The sequence below is a fragment of the Meriones unguiculatus genome, chromosome 2 (assembly GCF_030254825.1).
Source record: "Meriones unguiculatus strain TT.TT164.6M chromosome 2, Bangor_MerUng_6.1, whole genome shotgun sequence".
NCBI classification, from domain to species: Eukaryota; Metazoa; Chordata; class Mammalia; order Rodentia; family Muridae; genus Meriones; species Meriones unguiculatus.
In genome coordinates, this window is record NC_083350.1 from 21,712,878 (window position 1) to 21,727,499 (window position 14,622).

The following is a 14,622-nucleotide window of genomic DNA, read 5'->3' on the forward strand; positions in this document are numbered from 1 at the left end:
TTGGGAGGCAGAAGCAGGCTGATCTCTGAGTTCAGGGCCAGCCTGATCCAAAGAGTTCCAGGACAGCCAGGGCTGCACAGAGAAACCATGTCTCGAAAAGCAAGCAAATGAGAAAGTAAAGAAAAGAAGTCATAAAATAGTGTTGATGAGATCAACAGTGATTTTGTTTGGAAATACCAAACAATGGAAAAAAATTTAAAAATCATTTAAAACTTTTGATACTCAATTTGTATGTTGTTTAATGGTACAGTTTTAATTTATAGACATCAAAATTATAGACATGCAAAATTACTATAAATTATTTATTTATTTCTCATGAATGTTTTCTCTCCTGGGGTGGAGTGGGGGTCTTGCTAGGGATTAATTATTGAGTTTAGGGTTCCTAGAAATTAGATAGAAGTTTTAACAAAATATATGTGAGCTAGAAAGTGACCTGTCCAGAGGTTCGTGGAGTCTTCAGGAAGGTCATGCATCCAGAATGAATATTTATGTTTAATGTATGATATTTAATATTAAAATATTTTTTAGAGTGATGTGAGCAAAATCTTTCATTATAGCATTTTTTTTCTGGATTGTGTGCTCTGTGTGTGTGTGTGTGTGTGTGTTTGTGAGAGAGAGAGAGAGAGAGAGAGAGAGAGAGAGAGAGAGAGAAGGAGGGAGGAGGGGTTGTATTTCTGTGTGATGACTTCTTGGAATAGTGTACGTAGTACTAACACCAGGCTGTCTGGCCACCTCAGTGGCTGAGTGTAGATACAGACATTGGTTTGGGGTGAGAGAACCTTAAGGGTCCTAGAGTGAGCAATGCATTGATGCTAAACGTTCAGAGCCCCAGAAACAAATTTTAGGGATATTTTTATTTTCAAAATGACAGTTATGTGGCAAGAAAGTTTTTTTTTTCTCCCAAAGGTAGAAATTTTAAGATGGAAACTAAAAAAATTTAGGTAGATACAGTAAGTTTTCATCAGTATTTGACTGTGATAGGTCTAATTCTGTTACATTAATTCTGCTATATGAAGTGTTTCATGCTTGTTTGTAGGCACTTGTTTATTTATTTATTTTTGAGACAGGGTTTTTCTGTAGCCTTGGCTGTTTTGTACTCGCTTTGTAGAACAGGCTGGCTTTGACAGACATCCATCCACCCCTGCCTCCCTGAGTGTTGTTGGGATAACAGGCATGTGCCATAGTGCTGGGCTGGTCATTTAATCAAGAAGTAGTAAGTAGATAAAGACTTCAGTGTCTGAAGAATCTTGGCTTGGTCTTGAGGCTGCCACTTACTACATACTTGACCTTCGGCAAATTATTTAATTCATTAAAACATGGGTCGTTTCTGTTAGTGTTGCGAGATACGTGATGACATAAACATTGCTTTATAGAGTACTTAACATAAGTGCTTAATGATATTCTATATTGGTGGGGAGAATATATGTTGCTATATAAAAATTTAAGAGGGATATTAAAATATATTTTTGTTATTTTAAGGAAATTCGAAATGAGTCCCATGACTATCCTCATAGAGTGGCCAAGTTTCCTGAAAACAGAAATCGAAACAGATACAGAGATGTAAGCCCGTGTAAGTACTGTGGGTTTATGTGCATGTGTGTGCTTTTCAGTTTGTTTCAGGAGACATGATGCAATGACAATCTTTGGGTCAAGATTGACAGTATAACAATTTTAAAATTTTGATGTAGTCTTCTGTTTGGTTTGAGACAGGGTGTCACTGTGTAGTCCAGGCTGTTCTGGAAGTTAGTGTGGTACAGGCTGACCTCAGGTTTGCGTCAGTCCTCTTGCCTCAGCCTCCAGAACAGTGGGATTTTAAATGTCAGCCACCATACCAGGTTTGATATTTACATCTTCTTATGTGTATGCACACACGTGCATGGAAGGTTGAGGTTGATGTCAGGTGTCTTCCTTGATCATGCCACCTTATAGATCATTTTTTCCTGAACCCAGACCAGCTAGTCTGGCCAACCAACTTGCTCTGCTGTAACTTGTACTGGGATTACACTCTGGCAGCCACACCTACCTGCCTTTTACGTCAGTTCTAGGGTTCCAGACTCTGTCCCTTACATTTACAGAGCAAGAATTGTACTTAGTCATCACCTCATCCCTCTTTGGTTTGAGGAACGTTTTTTAGCTCTTTAAAATCTGGTAGAATTCACTGGTGACTCTGTCTCTTGTTCTCAAATGGAGGATGCTCATTATTCTCACTTCCTGTAACATCTCAGCATTTCCTGCTCTCATCCAGGGTTCCTCGGCCTGCCAGGGAAATGGCCTCTACCTAGGTTCTCTTTCCCTCTGCAGCTCTTTTCTCCAGGCTCCTTAGCCACTTACTGTGTTTCCTATCATTCCCTCTTCTCAACACAATCTTCATTCATCCTGGGTGTCCTAATGTCTCTGGGAAAACACCATGAAATGGCAGCCTTAGAGTTTCTAGACCTCTTCATCACTCTTTATTTTGATCCTCAGTATTTGCCCAGGAAGAAGGGAGGGACTGTTTATTTTGTGGCAGGGCTTCTGTGTCTGTTCTTCTGTCCTCCGACTTGTAAAGTTCCTGTCTCAGCCTTCTAAGTGCTGGAGCTACAGGCTGAGCCACCACACCCAGCTTTCTTAACCTCTGCTGCCTTCAGGGCTACTTTCTGGTCAGAGCTGTTTTTTATTGTTTATTGTTTTGTCTTTTGTTTTTAACTTTCGCTTGGAAAGCCCTAGGTTCCTTAGTTCTTTGACTTTTAGTTTACTAAAGTGTTGCCACATTCTTCCTTACTCAATAACTGTTTAGCTATTATATTTTTAAAATTTTTTTACTTTAATTCTCCAATTTGTGAAGCTCCCATTTTGGAACACTTTTAGTTTTTATCCCATAGAGAGTTTAGAAAAAGTTTAAGAGTCAAGAAATAACACTTAAGCTCTAATGTACCATCTGGAAAGTGCCTCGGCTCATACACATCCCTGAGGTCCCAGAAGTAGAGCTATTGCTTCTCCACTCCTTGTCTAGTTCTTTCTTGCTCACTTCATTCCTCTTCCTCATGGATCTTGCTATTTTCAGCCTCTTTCTCTTCTTTTCTTCCCTATTACATAAATATGCTGTACAATGCCTTTCCATTCTTTTCCACCCGTACTTTATTATTTATGCATGTACACAACAGTGTTAAAAAGAGTATATTCTGGGACTGGAGAGATGGCTTAGAGGTTAAGAGCACTGGCTACTGTTTTAGAGGACATGGGTTTAATTCTTAGGACCCACGTGGTGGCTCACAGCATCTGTAACAGTTCCAGTGAATCTGATGCCCTCTCCAGCCTCTTCAGGCACTAGACACACAAGTAGTACATAAATATACACATGGGCAAACACCCATAGACATAAAATTAAAAAATAGTTTTAAAAAAGAAGCCCACTGGTGGCGGCGTATGACTTTAATCCCAGTACTGGGGAGGCAGAGGCAGACAGATCTCTGAGTTCAAGGCCAGCCTGGTCTACTGAGTGAGTTCCAGGACAGCCAGGGTTACACAGAGTAACCTTGTCTCAAAGAAACAAATAATAAAAAGTTTTAAAAGGATAGAGTCTACTATCCTGATCACCTCTGCTATCTTCACCCACCCCCATGGTTCTACCCCTCCCTCCTCAGTGAAACATTTAAAGATTGTTGCCTTTCTAGTTTTCAAATGCAAGCAAAGACTTTCCCTTGGTTTCTTCTCTTACCTTCTGTGTCTTGTGAGATTGTTGACTGTGTCTTCCTTCTCAAACACTTGCTTTACCTTTTCTGACCACTCACCCATTTTAAGAGCCTCTCACCCTCAGTTTATCTTTATTTTTTTTCAAGGACCTTTTTTTCTTCCTCACTCTTCTCTCCTCGATCTATGAATGGTCTTGTTATCTAGGGGTCAAATGCTGTGTTTATTTTCATGACTTCACATTTCATCTGTAGTCTCAATCTTAGCTCTAAACAGATACTTGTAAGTAGTCTTTATTGTCACATGTCAACCTTGGGTTCATTATATCTAGACACTGAGTTAGACTTTGCTAACAGAACCCAGTGGTGCAGTTATTCCCCGTATTGCTTTATTCTTCATATTTGTAACTGGTACCTCCATTTGCGTGTTGACTAAGACTGGATAAGGATTCATCTCCCACATCTAATTAGTAACTAAATAGTTGCAATTTTTATTTCCATTATGTACTTAAAGTGTTTTCTTATGTGTATATGCTAGCTTGGATCAGCCGTTTTCTGCTGTGTGTGAGAGAGAGATTTATTACAGTAACTTCTAAAGTATTGGGGCTATATAGATGGCTCAGGAGTTAAGAGCCAAATATTACTCTTGCAGAGGATCAAGCTTCAATTCTCAGCATCCACATGGTGGCTCAAGTCACACCTGTAACTTCAGCGTATCCAGCACCTGCATCCAGCAAATGTGTGGTGCACATGTACTCAGCAGGCTCTCTCTCTCTCTCTCTCTCTCTCTCTCTCTCTCTCTCTCACACACACACACACACACACACACACACACACACACACTTGAGCTGAGCATGATGGTACATGCCTTTAACCTCCCAGGGAGGCAGAGGCAGGCAGATCGCTGTTGCAGGCCAGCCTGGTCCATAAAGTGAGTACAGGACATCCAAGGCTACACAGAGAAACCCTGTTTAAAAGAAAAACTGTAACAAAACAACACTTTAAATAGCCTCTGTATCTCCATTCTGTTACTGCTTTCCTTCACTCTCATACTGTCCAAATTATTCTCCTTTTTTTTTTTTTTTTTTGCCTTTTAGGCAAAAATTTGTCATCATTATCTTTGCAGATTTTTCTAATATACCTTTATAGATAACTAGATTTATTTTTCTAGATATTTTCTAAATTTTTCATTTCAATAAAACTGAATTACTTGGCATTCTTCCCTTATGATTAATTTCTAACACATCATGTTTTCAAATCTGGCACTCCCTTACTGAAGTATCATTCCTTTTCTCTCTCTTTTAATGCCTTTCAGTGACGGTCCTCTCCCTGCAATACCAACTCAACAGCCACTGGCTGGTCTTTTCATCATGTAGAGGGAGTTGTGGAGGTAGTTTGGTTGTGTGTGTTTAATTGTTTGTTTGAGGTTTTTGCTGTTGTTGTTTTTTTGATTCAGGGTCTGTTTCTTATGTAGCCCTGGTTGACCTGGAACTTACTTTGTAGACCAGGATGGACTCTGAGATCTACCTGCATCTGCCTTCCTGAGTGCTGAGATTAACAGCATTCCCTACCATGCCCAGCTGGTGTTTTCATATGTGGCAGAAATTTAACAGTTGCCAGTTTGGTTTAGGAGACATTTGTTAAAAAGTGGTTGTATGTGTGCCCACAGAACACAATGATGAGCATATATATATACCCTGCTCTGATACTATGCAGTACAGCTAGGTAGGGAATTGTGTTGAAGAGAGCATGAGATTATACTAGTGTGGCAGAGCCAAGAAAGGATCTTCAGATCTGCCTTAGAAGTAAGGTATGGCTCTTGAAAGAATAAATAAATGGTAGCCAGCTCAGTAAAGAAAGAAGGATGGAAAAACAAATTTCAAAGAAAGTTTAAGATACCAGGTCTGTTTCTTCTAGATTTGGATTCAACAGGCCTGAAAGTCCATACTTTAAAACAACCTTCTAATGTGATTTGTATGCCCTTCTGTGGCCACTGGTACTCAAACTGAAGTACAGACTAGGAAGTTGAAATATGGTAAACAAATCAAAAAGGGATATTTTAAAATAGAATTTGAAGTTTACTTTGTTTTAATCCCAGAGGCTTCTGTTCTCTCATGTAACTGAAACAGTCTAGAAGAGATGGGCAATGTCTTTTTGCTGTTGGAGGTCATTACTGATTTCACAGTCTCTGTTATTTGGTATTCAGGTAGATACTCTGGTAGTTTACACTTAATAAAAGAAAGAATACCAGATGTTCAGTGAACTGTCATCTCTTTTCATATGTGATTAGTTGTGTGTGCATGTGTGGGGGGTTAAAAAAATATAACATTGTAGGCATGGTAGCACTTACCTCTTATCCTAGTACTTGAGAGATTAGGGGATTAGGAGTTTAAGAGTAGCTTGGGCTACACTGGAACCTGTTTCAAAGGAACAAAACAAAAATACATAATGTAAGTTTGTTCTGGTAGCAAATTTTAGATGTGCATTCAAATACTAGCTTTATGGATACTGATACGTGACAGAGCTCTTCAGCTTGCCTATGTTGCATAACTGGGACTACCTATTGACTGTCCCCATTTTCTTCTTTTGGCACCTGAAACCCACTTTTGTGCTTTCTGTCTTTATGAGCTTGGCTACTTTGGGAGCATGTGACATTTGTTATTTTGTGATTGGCTTATTTCACTTGGCATAATACCTCAAGATTCATAGATGTGAAATAATGATATTTTAAAGGGGATGGAAGGGAACTGGGTATGGTGGTACATGCCTGTACTTCTACATTTAGGAGGCAGAGGCAGTGGGGTCACTTCGAGTTTGAGGTTAATCTGGCCTACATAGTGTGTTCCAGACCAGCCAGGACTACATAGTAAGACCCTGTTTTATAAAACCAAATAAATAAAATATGCACAGATTCTATTAGTATGGCAGGTCATATAATCATAGTTCATTGCTGCTACAAAACAAGAATATTCTCAGTAAATATGTGTTTAAATGAGTTGATAGGTGGAGAGAAAATAACAAAGTTAGAGGCTTCTTATCTTCTTTCAGTGAAATGACATAGTTCCTTTTTGGAGACAGTGTCTCACTATGTAGCTTTGGCTGACCTTGAATTCACAGAGATCCACCTTCTCAGCCTCATTTTTCTAGAATGAAATGTGTGCATTACCACACCTGGCAACATAATTATTTTCTGTGAAGAGCTCTGTATTAGCTCAGAAATTTTTATGCAACTAGTAAAGTACTTTTAAAATACATTAAGTAAATATGAACAGAGTTATAAATACAGGGACATATTTTTCAGTTTGTATTCATGGTCTTTTTAGAAAGTGTTTAAAATGTATATGGAGGTTTTGTCTGCATTTAGGTCTGTACCACATGTGCGCTTGGTACTTGAGGAGGCTAGAAAAAGGTGTTGGATCCCCTGGGACTGGAGTTACAGGTCTTGTGAGCTGCCATGTGGGTGCTGGGAATTAAAAGTCTTCCGGAAGACCAGCAAGTATTCTTAACTGCTGAACCGTCTGGACGTTTTCTGAGACAAGTTTCATAGTGTGTCCTCTGCTGGCCTCAGTTGTGGCAACTCTCCTGCCTTACTTTCTCAAATGCTGGGGTTACAGTTGTAAGCCACCGTAGCTAGCCTTATTTTTGGATCTTTGAGGAAGGATCTTATTGTGTAACCCAAGTTGGCCTTGATCCTCCCTCCTCCACCTCCAGAGTGTTAACTAAGACCCTGTATGCTCATGGATGTAGAAAGACACAATGTTACAAAAAAGTTGATTTATGTCTTTGCCTGTTACTGAAATCCCATAGGGGCAGAGATTTTAGTTTATTCAAGGTTGGCTACATCCCTAATTCTCCATAGTCTGTGCTGGAAATGTACTGAATATTAATTATGCGTTACAGAGGTGCTGCAGACTGCCCTCATGCTAGCAAATTGAATTGATGCAGTAGCAGCATGCCTATCTTTGTTGTGATTCATCCACCTGTGGTGTATGTCAGGCTTGCTGAGCACCAAATCAACCGCATTGAGGTTGATGGTTAGAAGCTAGGGAAATGAGTAAGCCTCTGCAAGATTAACCAACAGGAAAAACTGTAACGTGCTTAGTTGCACTTGTGTCACGGTTAAAGACTACGCCAAAGAATGAGACTAGTGATGTCACTTATATGCGTACTTGAAATGCAAGAAAAGAACAAATAAGTTTTCTTGGGGAGAGGTGGCTCAATGGATAAGAGTACATGCTCTTGCAGAGGACCTGGACTCAGTTCCCAACACCTACAGGTGGCTCACAAACTATCTCTAAGTCCAATTTCAGGGGATCTGAGGCCCTCTTCTGATCTCCATGGGCACCAGACACACACAGACAAAACAGTCATATACCTAAAAATAAGTACACTCGTAAAAAGGATTTTTCATGTTTTGATCTTTTTTCTTTTTTTTTTTTTTAAATGGGAGATTTGCATCTGCTTCAATCCCCTGTTGGGTGAATTCTTTCAGAGGACCCATCCTATTTCCTCTCTTCCACTGCTTCTGGTGTCTATCCTTTTTGCCATTCTGAATGAGATTTAAGCATCCTCCGTAGCATCCTCTTTAGTGTTTGGCTTCTTTAGGTCTGCACATGGCTGTCCTATATTATACAACTAATGCCCAACTTACTAGTGAGTGTATACCATGCCTGTCTTTCTTTTTCTGGGTCACCTCACTCAGGATGATTTCTTCTAGTTCCATCATTTGCCTGCAAATTTCATGATTTCCTTGTTTTTTAATAGCTGTAGTATTCCATTGTGTCAGTGTGCCACAATTTCTGTGTCCATTTGTCTGTTGAAGGACATTTAGGTTGTTTCCAGATTCTGGCTGTTAAAAATAAAGCTGCTATAGATGGTCCTCTGAAAGGATTCACCCAACAGGGGATCAAAGCAGATGCTGAGACTCAGGGCCAAACTTTGGGCAGAGCGTAGGGAGTCTTATGGGGGAAGAGAGGGGTGGGATTAGAGGGACATGGAGGGGACAGGAGACCCACAAGGAGACCCACAAAACTAAAAGATCTGAGCCTAGAGGGTCCTGCAGAAACTGATGCACCAGTGGAGGACCATGCATGGAGAGGACCTAGACCCCCTGTTCAGATGTGGCCGATTGGCAACTCAGTCTCCATGTGGATTTCTGAGTGAGGGGATGAGGGGCTGCCTCTATCATGAACTCAGCTGACTGCTCTCTGATCACTCGCCCCTGATGATGCAGCTTTGCCAGGCCTCGGAGTAAGAGGATCCAAGCAGTCCTGATGACTTAACAAGATATGGGCAGCTGGCTATAGTGGAGAACTCCTTTCAGTGGACTAGGGGAAGGAGATGAGGGGAAGATGCAGGGAGGGTGGGACTGGGGGAGTTGAAGGAGGGGCTTCAATTGGGATATATAATGAATAAATTGTGAAGGGAAAAAAAAGGGAGATTTGGAGCACATTAACTTTGATATAGTAAGGGAAATACATAGAACTGTGTATCTAACAACTAGAGAAACATATTCTAGGGCTACCCTAAATTTGTTTGTGTGATAATAATCAGAATAAATACATATTTAACTTAAATTTAGTAGTAGTTGTTTGCCATTTTCTTCATGTTGGCATATTTTTTAAAAGTCTATTTTGTTTGGGTTCTTATACCTCTTCCCCTTCTCCACCCCAATCCCTTCTAACACTCCAACACCAGGTAGGAGAGACAGAAGGTCGGTGGGGAGAGGGGGCATGGATATCTGTTTTTTTTTTGTTTTTTTTTTCTTTTGAGACAGGGTTTGTCTATGTAGCCTTGGCTGTCTTCAAACTTAGAGACCCACCTGCCTCTATCTCTCAGAGTGCTGGGTTTACTGGTGTGCACCAATTCGCTTGTCTATGTGGATATCTTTTTAGACTACTTCCTGCTGATTAAGGATGTTGTTGAGTTCCTTGGGACAAATCCAGTTTTTATTTTATCAGGATATCTCCAGTTTCTTCTTCTTCTTTTGTTCTATCTATCTATCTATCTATCTATCTATCTATCTATCTGTCTGTCTATCTATCTATTTTTATTATTAGCTCCAGTTTCTTCTTATCATCTCTTTTTTCCATAGACCAGCAGAAGCAAGAGCCAGCAGGAGGAACAGCTGTACCTCCTCTCTTGGGGCTCTGGTCCTTTTATATCCTCTCTAGAGTCCCCAGAATTAAACTGTCTTCAGCTGGCAGGAGCACACAAGGCAAACAGTCTGCTGCTGTGGACAGTCTGAAACAGCCCTATATCCCACACCTGGGATTAAAACAAAAACATGCTTACATAACATAACTGGGTTTTTAAAGACACCAAAATTCTCACTACAAGCTATTTGCTGCTATTTTTCTTATCAAAATCAAACTGTAAAAATACAGATGAAATTTTAGTTTAATGCTTTAGTTCTCAGTCATTGTCGAAAGATTTTTATTTAAAAGCTTTTTTTATTAACTGTTTTTTCCAAAGATTCACTAGGGCTTGAGTCTTTATTTCTGTCTTCAGTTTTTAAAACTTATTTTTAATATTTAATATTTAATTTTAATCAAGGTTGAATGAAATATGTTTGTCCTTTTAATAATTCATTTCTCTAAGCCATCAACCTAACTGGAGTAGACTCAAAGTATAAAAGAACCAGAACTCAGTGAGGAAGCTAGATTTGATTATGTGGGGGTGGGGGTGGGGGGACACCTGAGCAGAGCAGTACATAGTTTGTTTTAACTCCTGAACTTGTAAATAGAAATTAAACTGTTTATATTAAGTCAAACCATGGAATTAGGTTCCTGAGTGAACAGGCTATCATCAGGTTCTAGTTTTATGAGAAAATGAACTGTTGTCAGTACACTAATTGTTGTGGTTATTTATGCAGAGTGTAGATTGTTTGCAGGTTCTTCCAAGAGAACATTTCTAAGTATGTGGAAGATTTCACCAGAGACTTGGAAACAACTTTTTTATGCTTCTTTTGTGGTTTTGGGGAATGAACCCAGGACTTGATGCTTGCTAGACAAATGCTAACCATGAGATTATATATCTATCCGATGATGATGATGATGATGATGATGATGATGATGATGATGATGATGATGAGACAATGTCCTGCTAGGTTGCACAGGCCCTTAAGCGAGCCTGTACGCCCAGGCAGGAAACACGTATGTTTGGGTTGTGTTTTGTTTGTTTGGATGCCAGTAGTCAAACGCTGGGCTGAGGACATATAAGTTGGTTTGGTTTCCTGGCTGTTATGTATACTTCATAGTGTACATGGATGTATGTACAACTATCTCTGTGACATAGATTCCTTTGCCCAGCATTTTGGAAAATGTGGGAGCCTTTTCTTTGTTTTGATGTTAGTTAGCTATTTATATTAAGATAGGTATTTTATATATATTAGCTTCCATTTTCATTCATTCATAGCTAGGGTGTTTCATTTTTCTTTTGCTATTTATGGGTAGTAGAATAACAAAGGGAGTACTGAAAATACCATTACACAGACATGATATATGCCTTTAATCCAGCACTCAGGAAGAAGAGGCAGGTGGATCTCTTTGAGTTCAAGGTTCTGTGAGTTCATGGCCAGCCTGGTCTAAATAGCAGTTTCCAGACCAGCCAGAGCTATACAATAGAGAAACCTCATCTCAAAAAAACAAAAAACAAAAAACAAAACACACTATACTTTTCCTTCTTGCTCAGTGAGTAATTCAGTCTGACAACCCTTAGGATTGTTAAAAAGGCATGGTGATAATGTCCTTAAAGAAAAGACCTTGTGTAACAAGTGAGTTAGAGTAAGCACTATAATGTTAGGTTAGAATTGCTGTATTGTTGTATATAAGGACCTGGTTTTCAGTGAGTACTGATATTTAGAAAGGGCTGGGAATATATAACTCAGAGGTAGAGTGATTGCCCAGTTATAAAGATAGGTTTGAATTTCAGTAGCTATATTCATATATTTATTAGTCTTCTTCACTGAGAAATCCTTCTTGTAACATGTTTATTTTTGTGTACATGTGCATCTGTGCACGCATTTGTGTGGGGTGGGTGGGCATGTGCACATACGGGCAGGTGTCTGTAGAGCACAGAAGGGTTGATGCACCTGAGGCTAGAGTTATCGGTTGTTGTGAGCTGCCCAGTATGGGTACTGAGAACCAAACTTGTGTCTTCCACAAGAACAGTACTCCTTAACCACTGACCCATGTCTCCACCCTCATTGAGAAGTCTTAAGTGATGCCCTGTTGTCATTGGGCATGCTTAGTTGTTCAAGTTCATTCTTCCCTGCAAGGAGACAGGGCTCTTTGGATGTGTGGCTGATTTCTGCGATGGGGACAAAGTGTAATCCCTGAGGCAGGTGTGGTGACAAAAGCCTATGTTGCCAGCACTCAGGAGTCAAAGGCAGGAGAATTGTGAGCTGAAGGCCAGCTTGAATGACATTGCCAGACTGTCTCAAAAAAAAAAAAAAGAGAGAGAAAAAAGATGTACCTTAAATCACAGCACTCAGGAGACAGACAGCAGATCTCTGAGGCTAGCCAGAGCTACCAAGTGAGATCCTGTCTCAAAAAATGAATAAAGGAAGGAAGAGCTTAGAATGTCTCAGGTTTTTTAGAAAGTGAGTGAATTGTCAAGAAGACACCCAAGTCAGCTTGCAGTCTACTGGCCAACTCCAGGAAAATTTGAACATTAAATAACGATTTCGTTACCTATTGAATAAAGTAGAAATCTGTCTGTAGTAAAATTAAGAAATAAATGAATGAGTAAGTTGGAAATAAAGTTTATGTAAGATGATAAATAGGAAATGTTGAAACAAGCTATTTACATTGTTTTAAGGTAGCCTCATAAATACTCACATACAAATACTTACATACAGAAGAAATGAACAAGAGAAAATTCAGAATCTAAGGTCTTTGAAAATGTCTTAGGAAGACACCAAAAGCGTATCTATGCAGTTTTTAAAAATTAATGAATTGTAATTGTGGTGTGTGTGTGTGATATGCTTAGAACTTCAGTACTTGGGAGGCCAGGGCAGGAGAATGCTATGAGTTCCAGATTTACCTGGGCTTAAAAGAGAAAGACCTTGTTGAGGAAAATGAAACAACGGAGTCATCGAATGGTGGCACATACCGTCAGGCCAACATTTGAGAAGCTAGGGCAGAGCAGTGCTGTGAGTTCACAGCTAGCCTGATCTACATAGGGCATTTCAGACAAGCCACAGATACATAGTGAGATCCTGGCTCAAAGGAAGAAAGTACTAAATGAGCATTTAAAAGTTGTAAAGAAATTGACTGGGGGAAGTATTTGAAATGGGCTCACTAGAAAATGGGCAGGAGATATGGATACAGAAGGCAGATAACCGTGAACATATGAAAAACACCGTTAGCTATTAGAAACGTGTTACAACCATGGTGGCACACATCATTTCCTACCTACTAGACCAGCTAGAGGACATATTACCCCAGGATTGCAAAGAAGCTTCATCTCCTGAGTGGCTGCTGTAGCTAACAACCGCCCATCCCCCAAGTCAGGGTTTCTCTGGATAATCCTGGCTGTTCTGGAACTTTCTTTGTAGACCAGGCTGGCCCAAAACTCAGGTCTTCCTGTTTCTGCCTCCCAACTGCTGAGATTAAAGGCATATGGCACCACACCCAGCGATATCAGTGCTTTTCAAAAACCTGAATGTATACTTCTGTGATCTAGCAATTCGATTTCTTAGAAGTGAAAACCTGATCCTTGCACAGATGTGTAAATGAATGTTCATAATAGCTTTATTTGTAATGAGCTGAAATTGGGAACTGTCTTTAAGTAATTGGTGGTTAGTAAATTCATATTGTTGGTATTGCTCAATAATAATAAGGAATAAAATATTATATGTTTGGGTAGATCTCAAAGAATTTAGATTGAGTAAGAAAATATCCAGTGTCAGAAGGTTATATAACAATATGGTTTCATATATATAATTTTAAAAGCTTATTGTTACCTGTGGGTATATATGTGTCATGGTGCAGGAGTGGAAGTCAGAGGATAGCTTTTGGGATTTGGTGCTCTAAACCCAGGCTGTCAGACTTGCATAGTGAGCATTTTAAACAGTAGCCAATTTACCATCCCCTATGTAACTTCTTTTTCTTTTTTCAAGGCAGGGTTTCTCTGTGTAGCCCTGGCTGTCCTAAAACTTACTCAGTAGACCAGGCTGGCATCAAATTCAGAGATATGTCTGCCTCTGCCTCTGCCTCTGGACTGCTGTGATTAAAGGCCTGAGTCTGTCTGACTTATTTTGTTTGTTTCCCTCTCTCTCTCTCTCTCTCTCTCTCTCTCTCTCTCTTCCCCACTCCCTCCCATCTTCCCTCTCCCTTTTCCTCTCTCTTTCTTTCTTTTTCCAAGGAGGACCTCACTCTATAGCCTTAGTTGTCCTAGAACTTGCTGTATGGATCACCAGCCTGGCCACAGACTCATAGAGATTGAACTGCCTCTGCTTTCTACATGCTAGGACTAAAGGTGTGTGCCACCACACACACACAACCTATAACATTATTGAAACGATAAAGTTTTAGTAATGCAGTCTGTGTTAAGGCTTTTTAGGGAAATGTGACTCGACATGAAATAGCACAGAGTACCTTAATAGTGATATAATAGTTCTATACTGCACACATAACTACATACATATAAAATTATGAAGAATTAAATACACATAAGTGAATGTCTGTAAAGATGTGAAATTACAGTAAGGTGTGAATTGGACCACTATCTTTCCATGTTTTTTAATTTAATAGCCCTTAGCAGTTGGTACCAGACAGCATAATTCACAAGAGGTGGGGCTCAGTGGTGAACTTGGTGGTCCCTTGCTACCAAGCTTCATTTTAAAAGGAAAATCATAAATGGCTGGAGCCTGAGTGAATGTTTCCTCCTTGCTGAGTGACGGAGAATCTTTTCCGAAGGTGGCATTTTGAGCAGGACCCTATAGAAGCTA

General features: G+C 39.8%; 1 protein-coding gene across 2 annotated transcripts in view; it reads left to right on the top strand.

Annotated features, from left to right (window-relative positions):
• Ptpn2 (protein tyrosine phosphatase non-receptor type 2) overlaps nucleotides 1-14,622 on the top strand; it is a 72,582-nt gene that overhangs the window by 16,837 nt on the left and 41,123 nt on the right. For both annotated transcript variants that reach the window (XM_021659519.2, XM_060377127.1), the window contains exon 2: nucleotides 1,480-1,570. In XM_021659519.2, coding sequence (XP_021515194.1) covers nucleotides 1,480-1,570 — 91 coding nt within the window. The remainder of the gene's footprint in view (nucleotides 1-1,479; nucleotides 1,571-14,622) is intronic.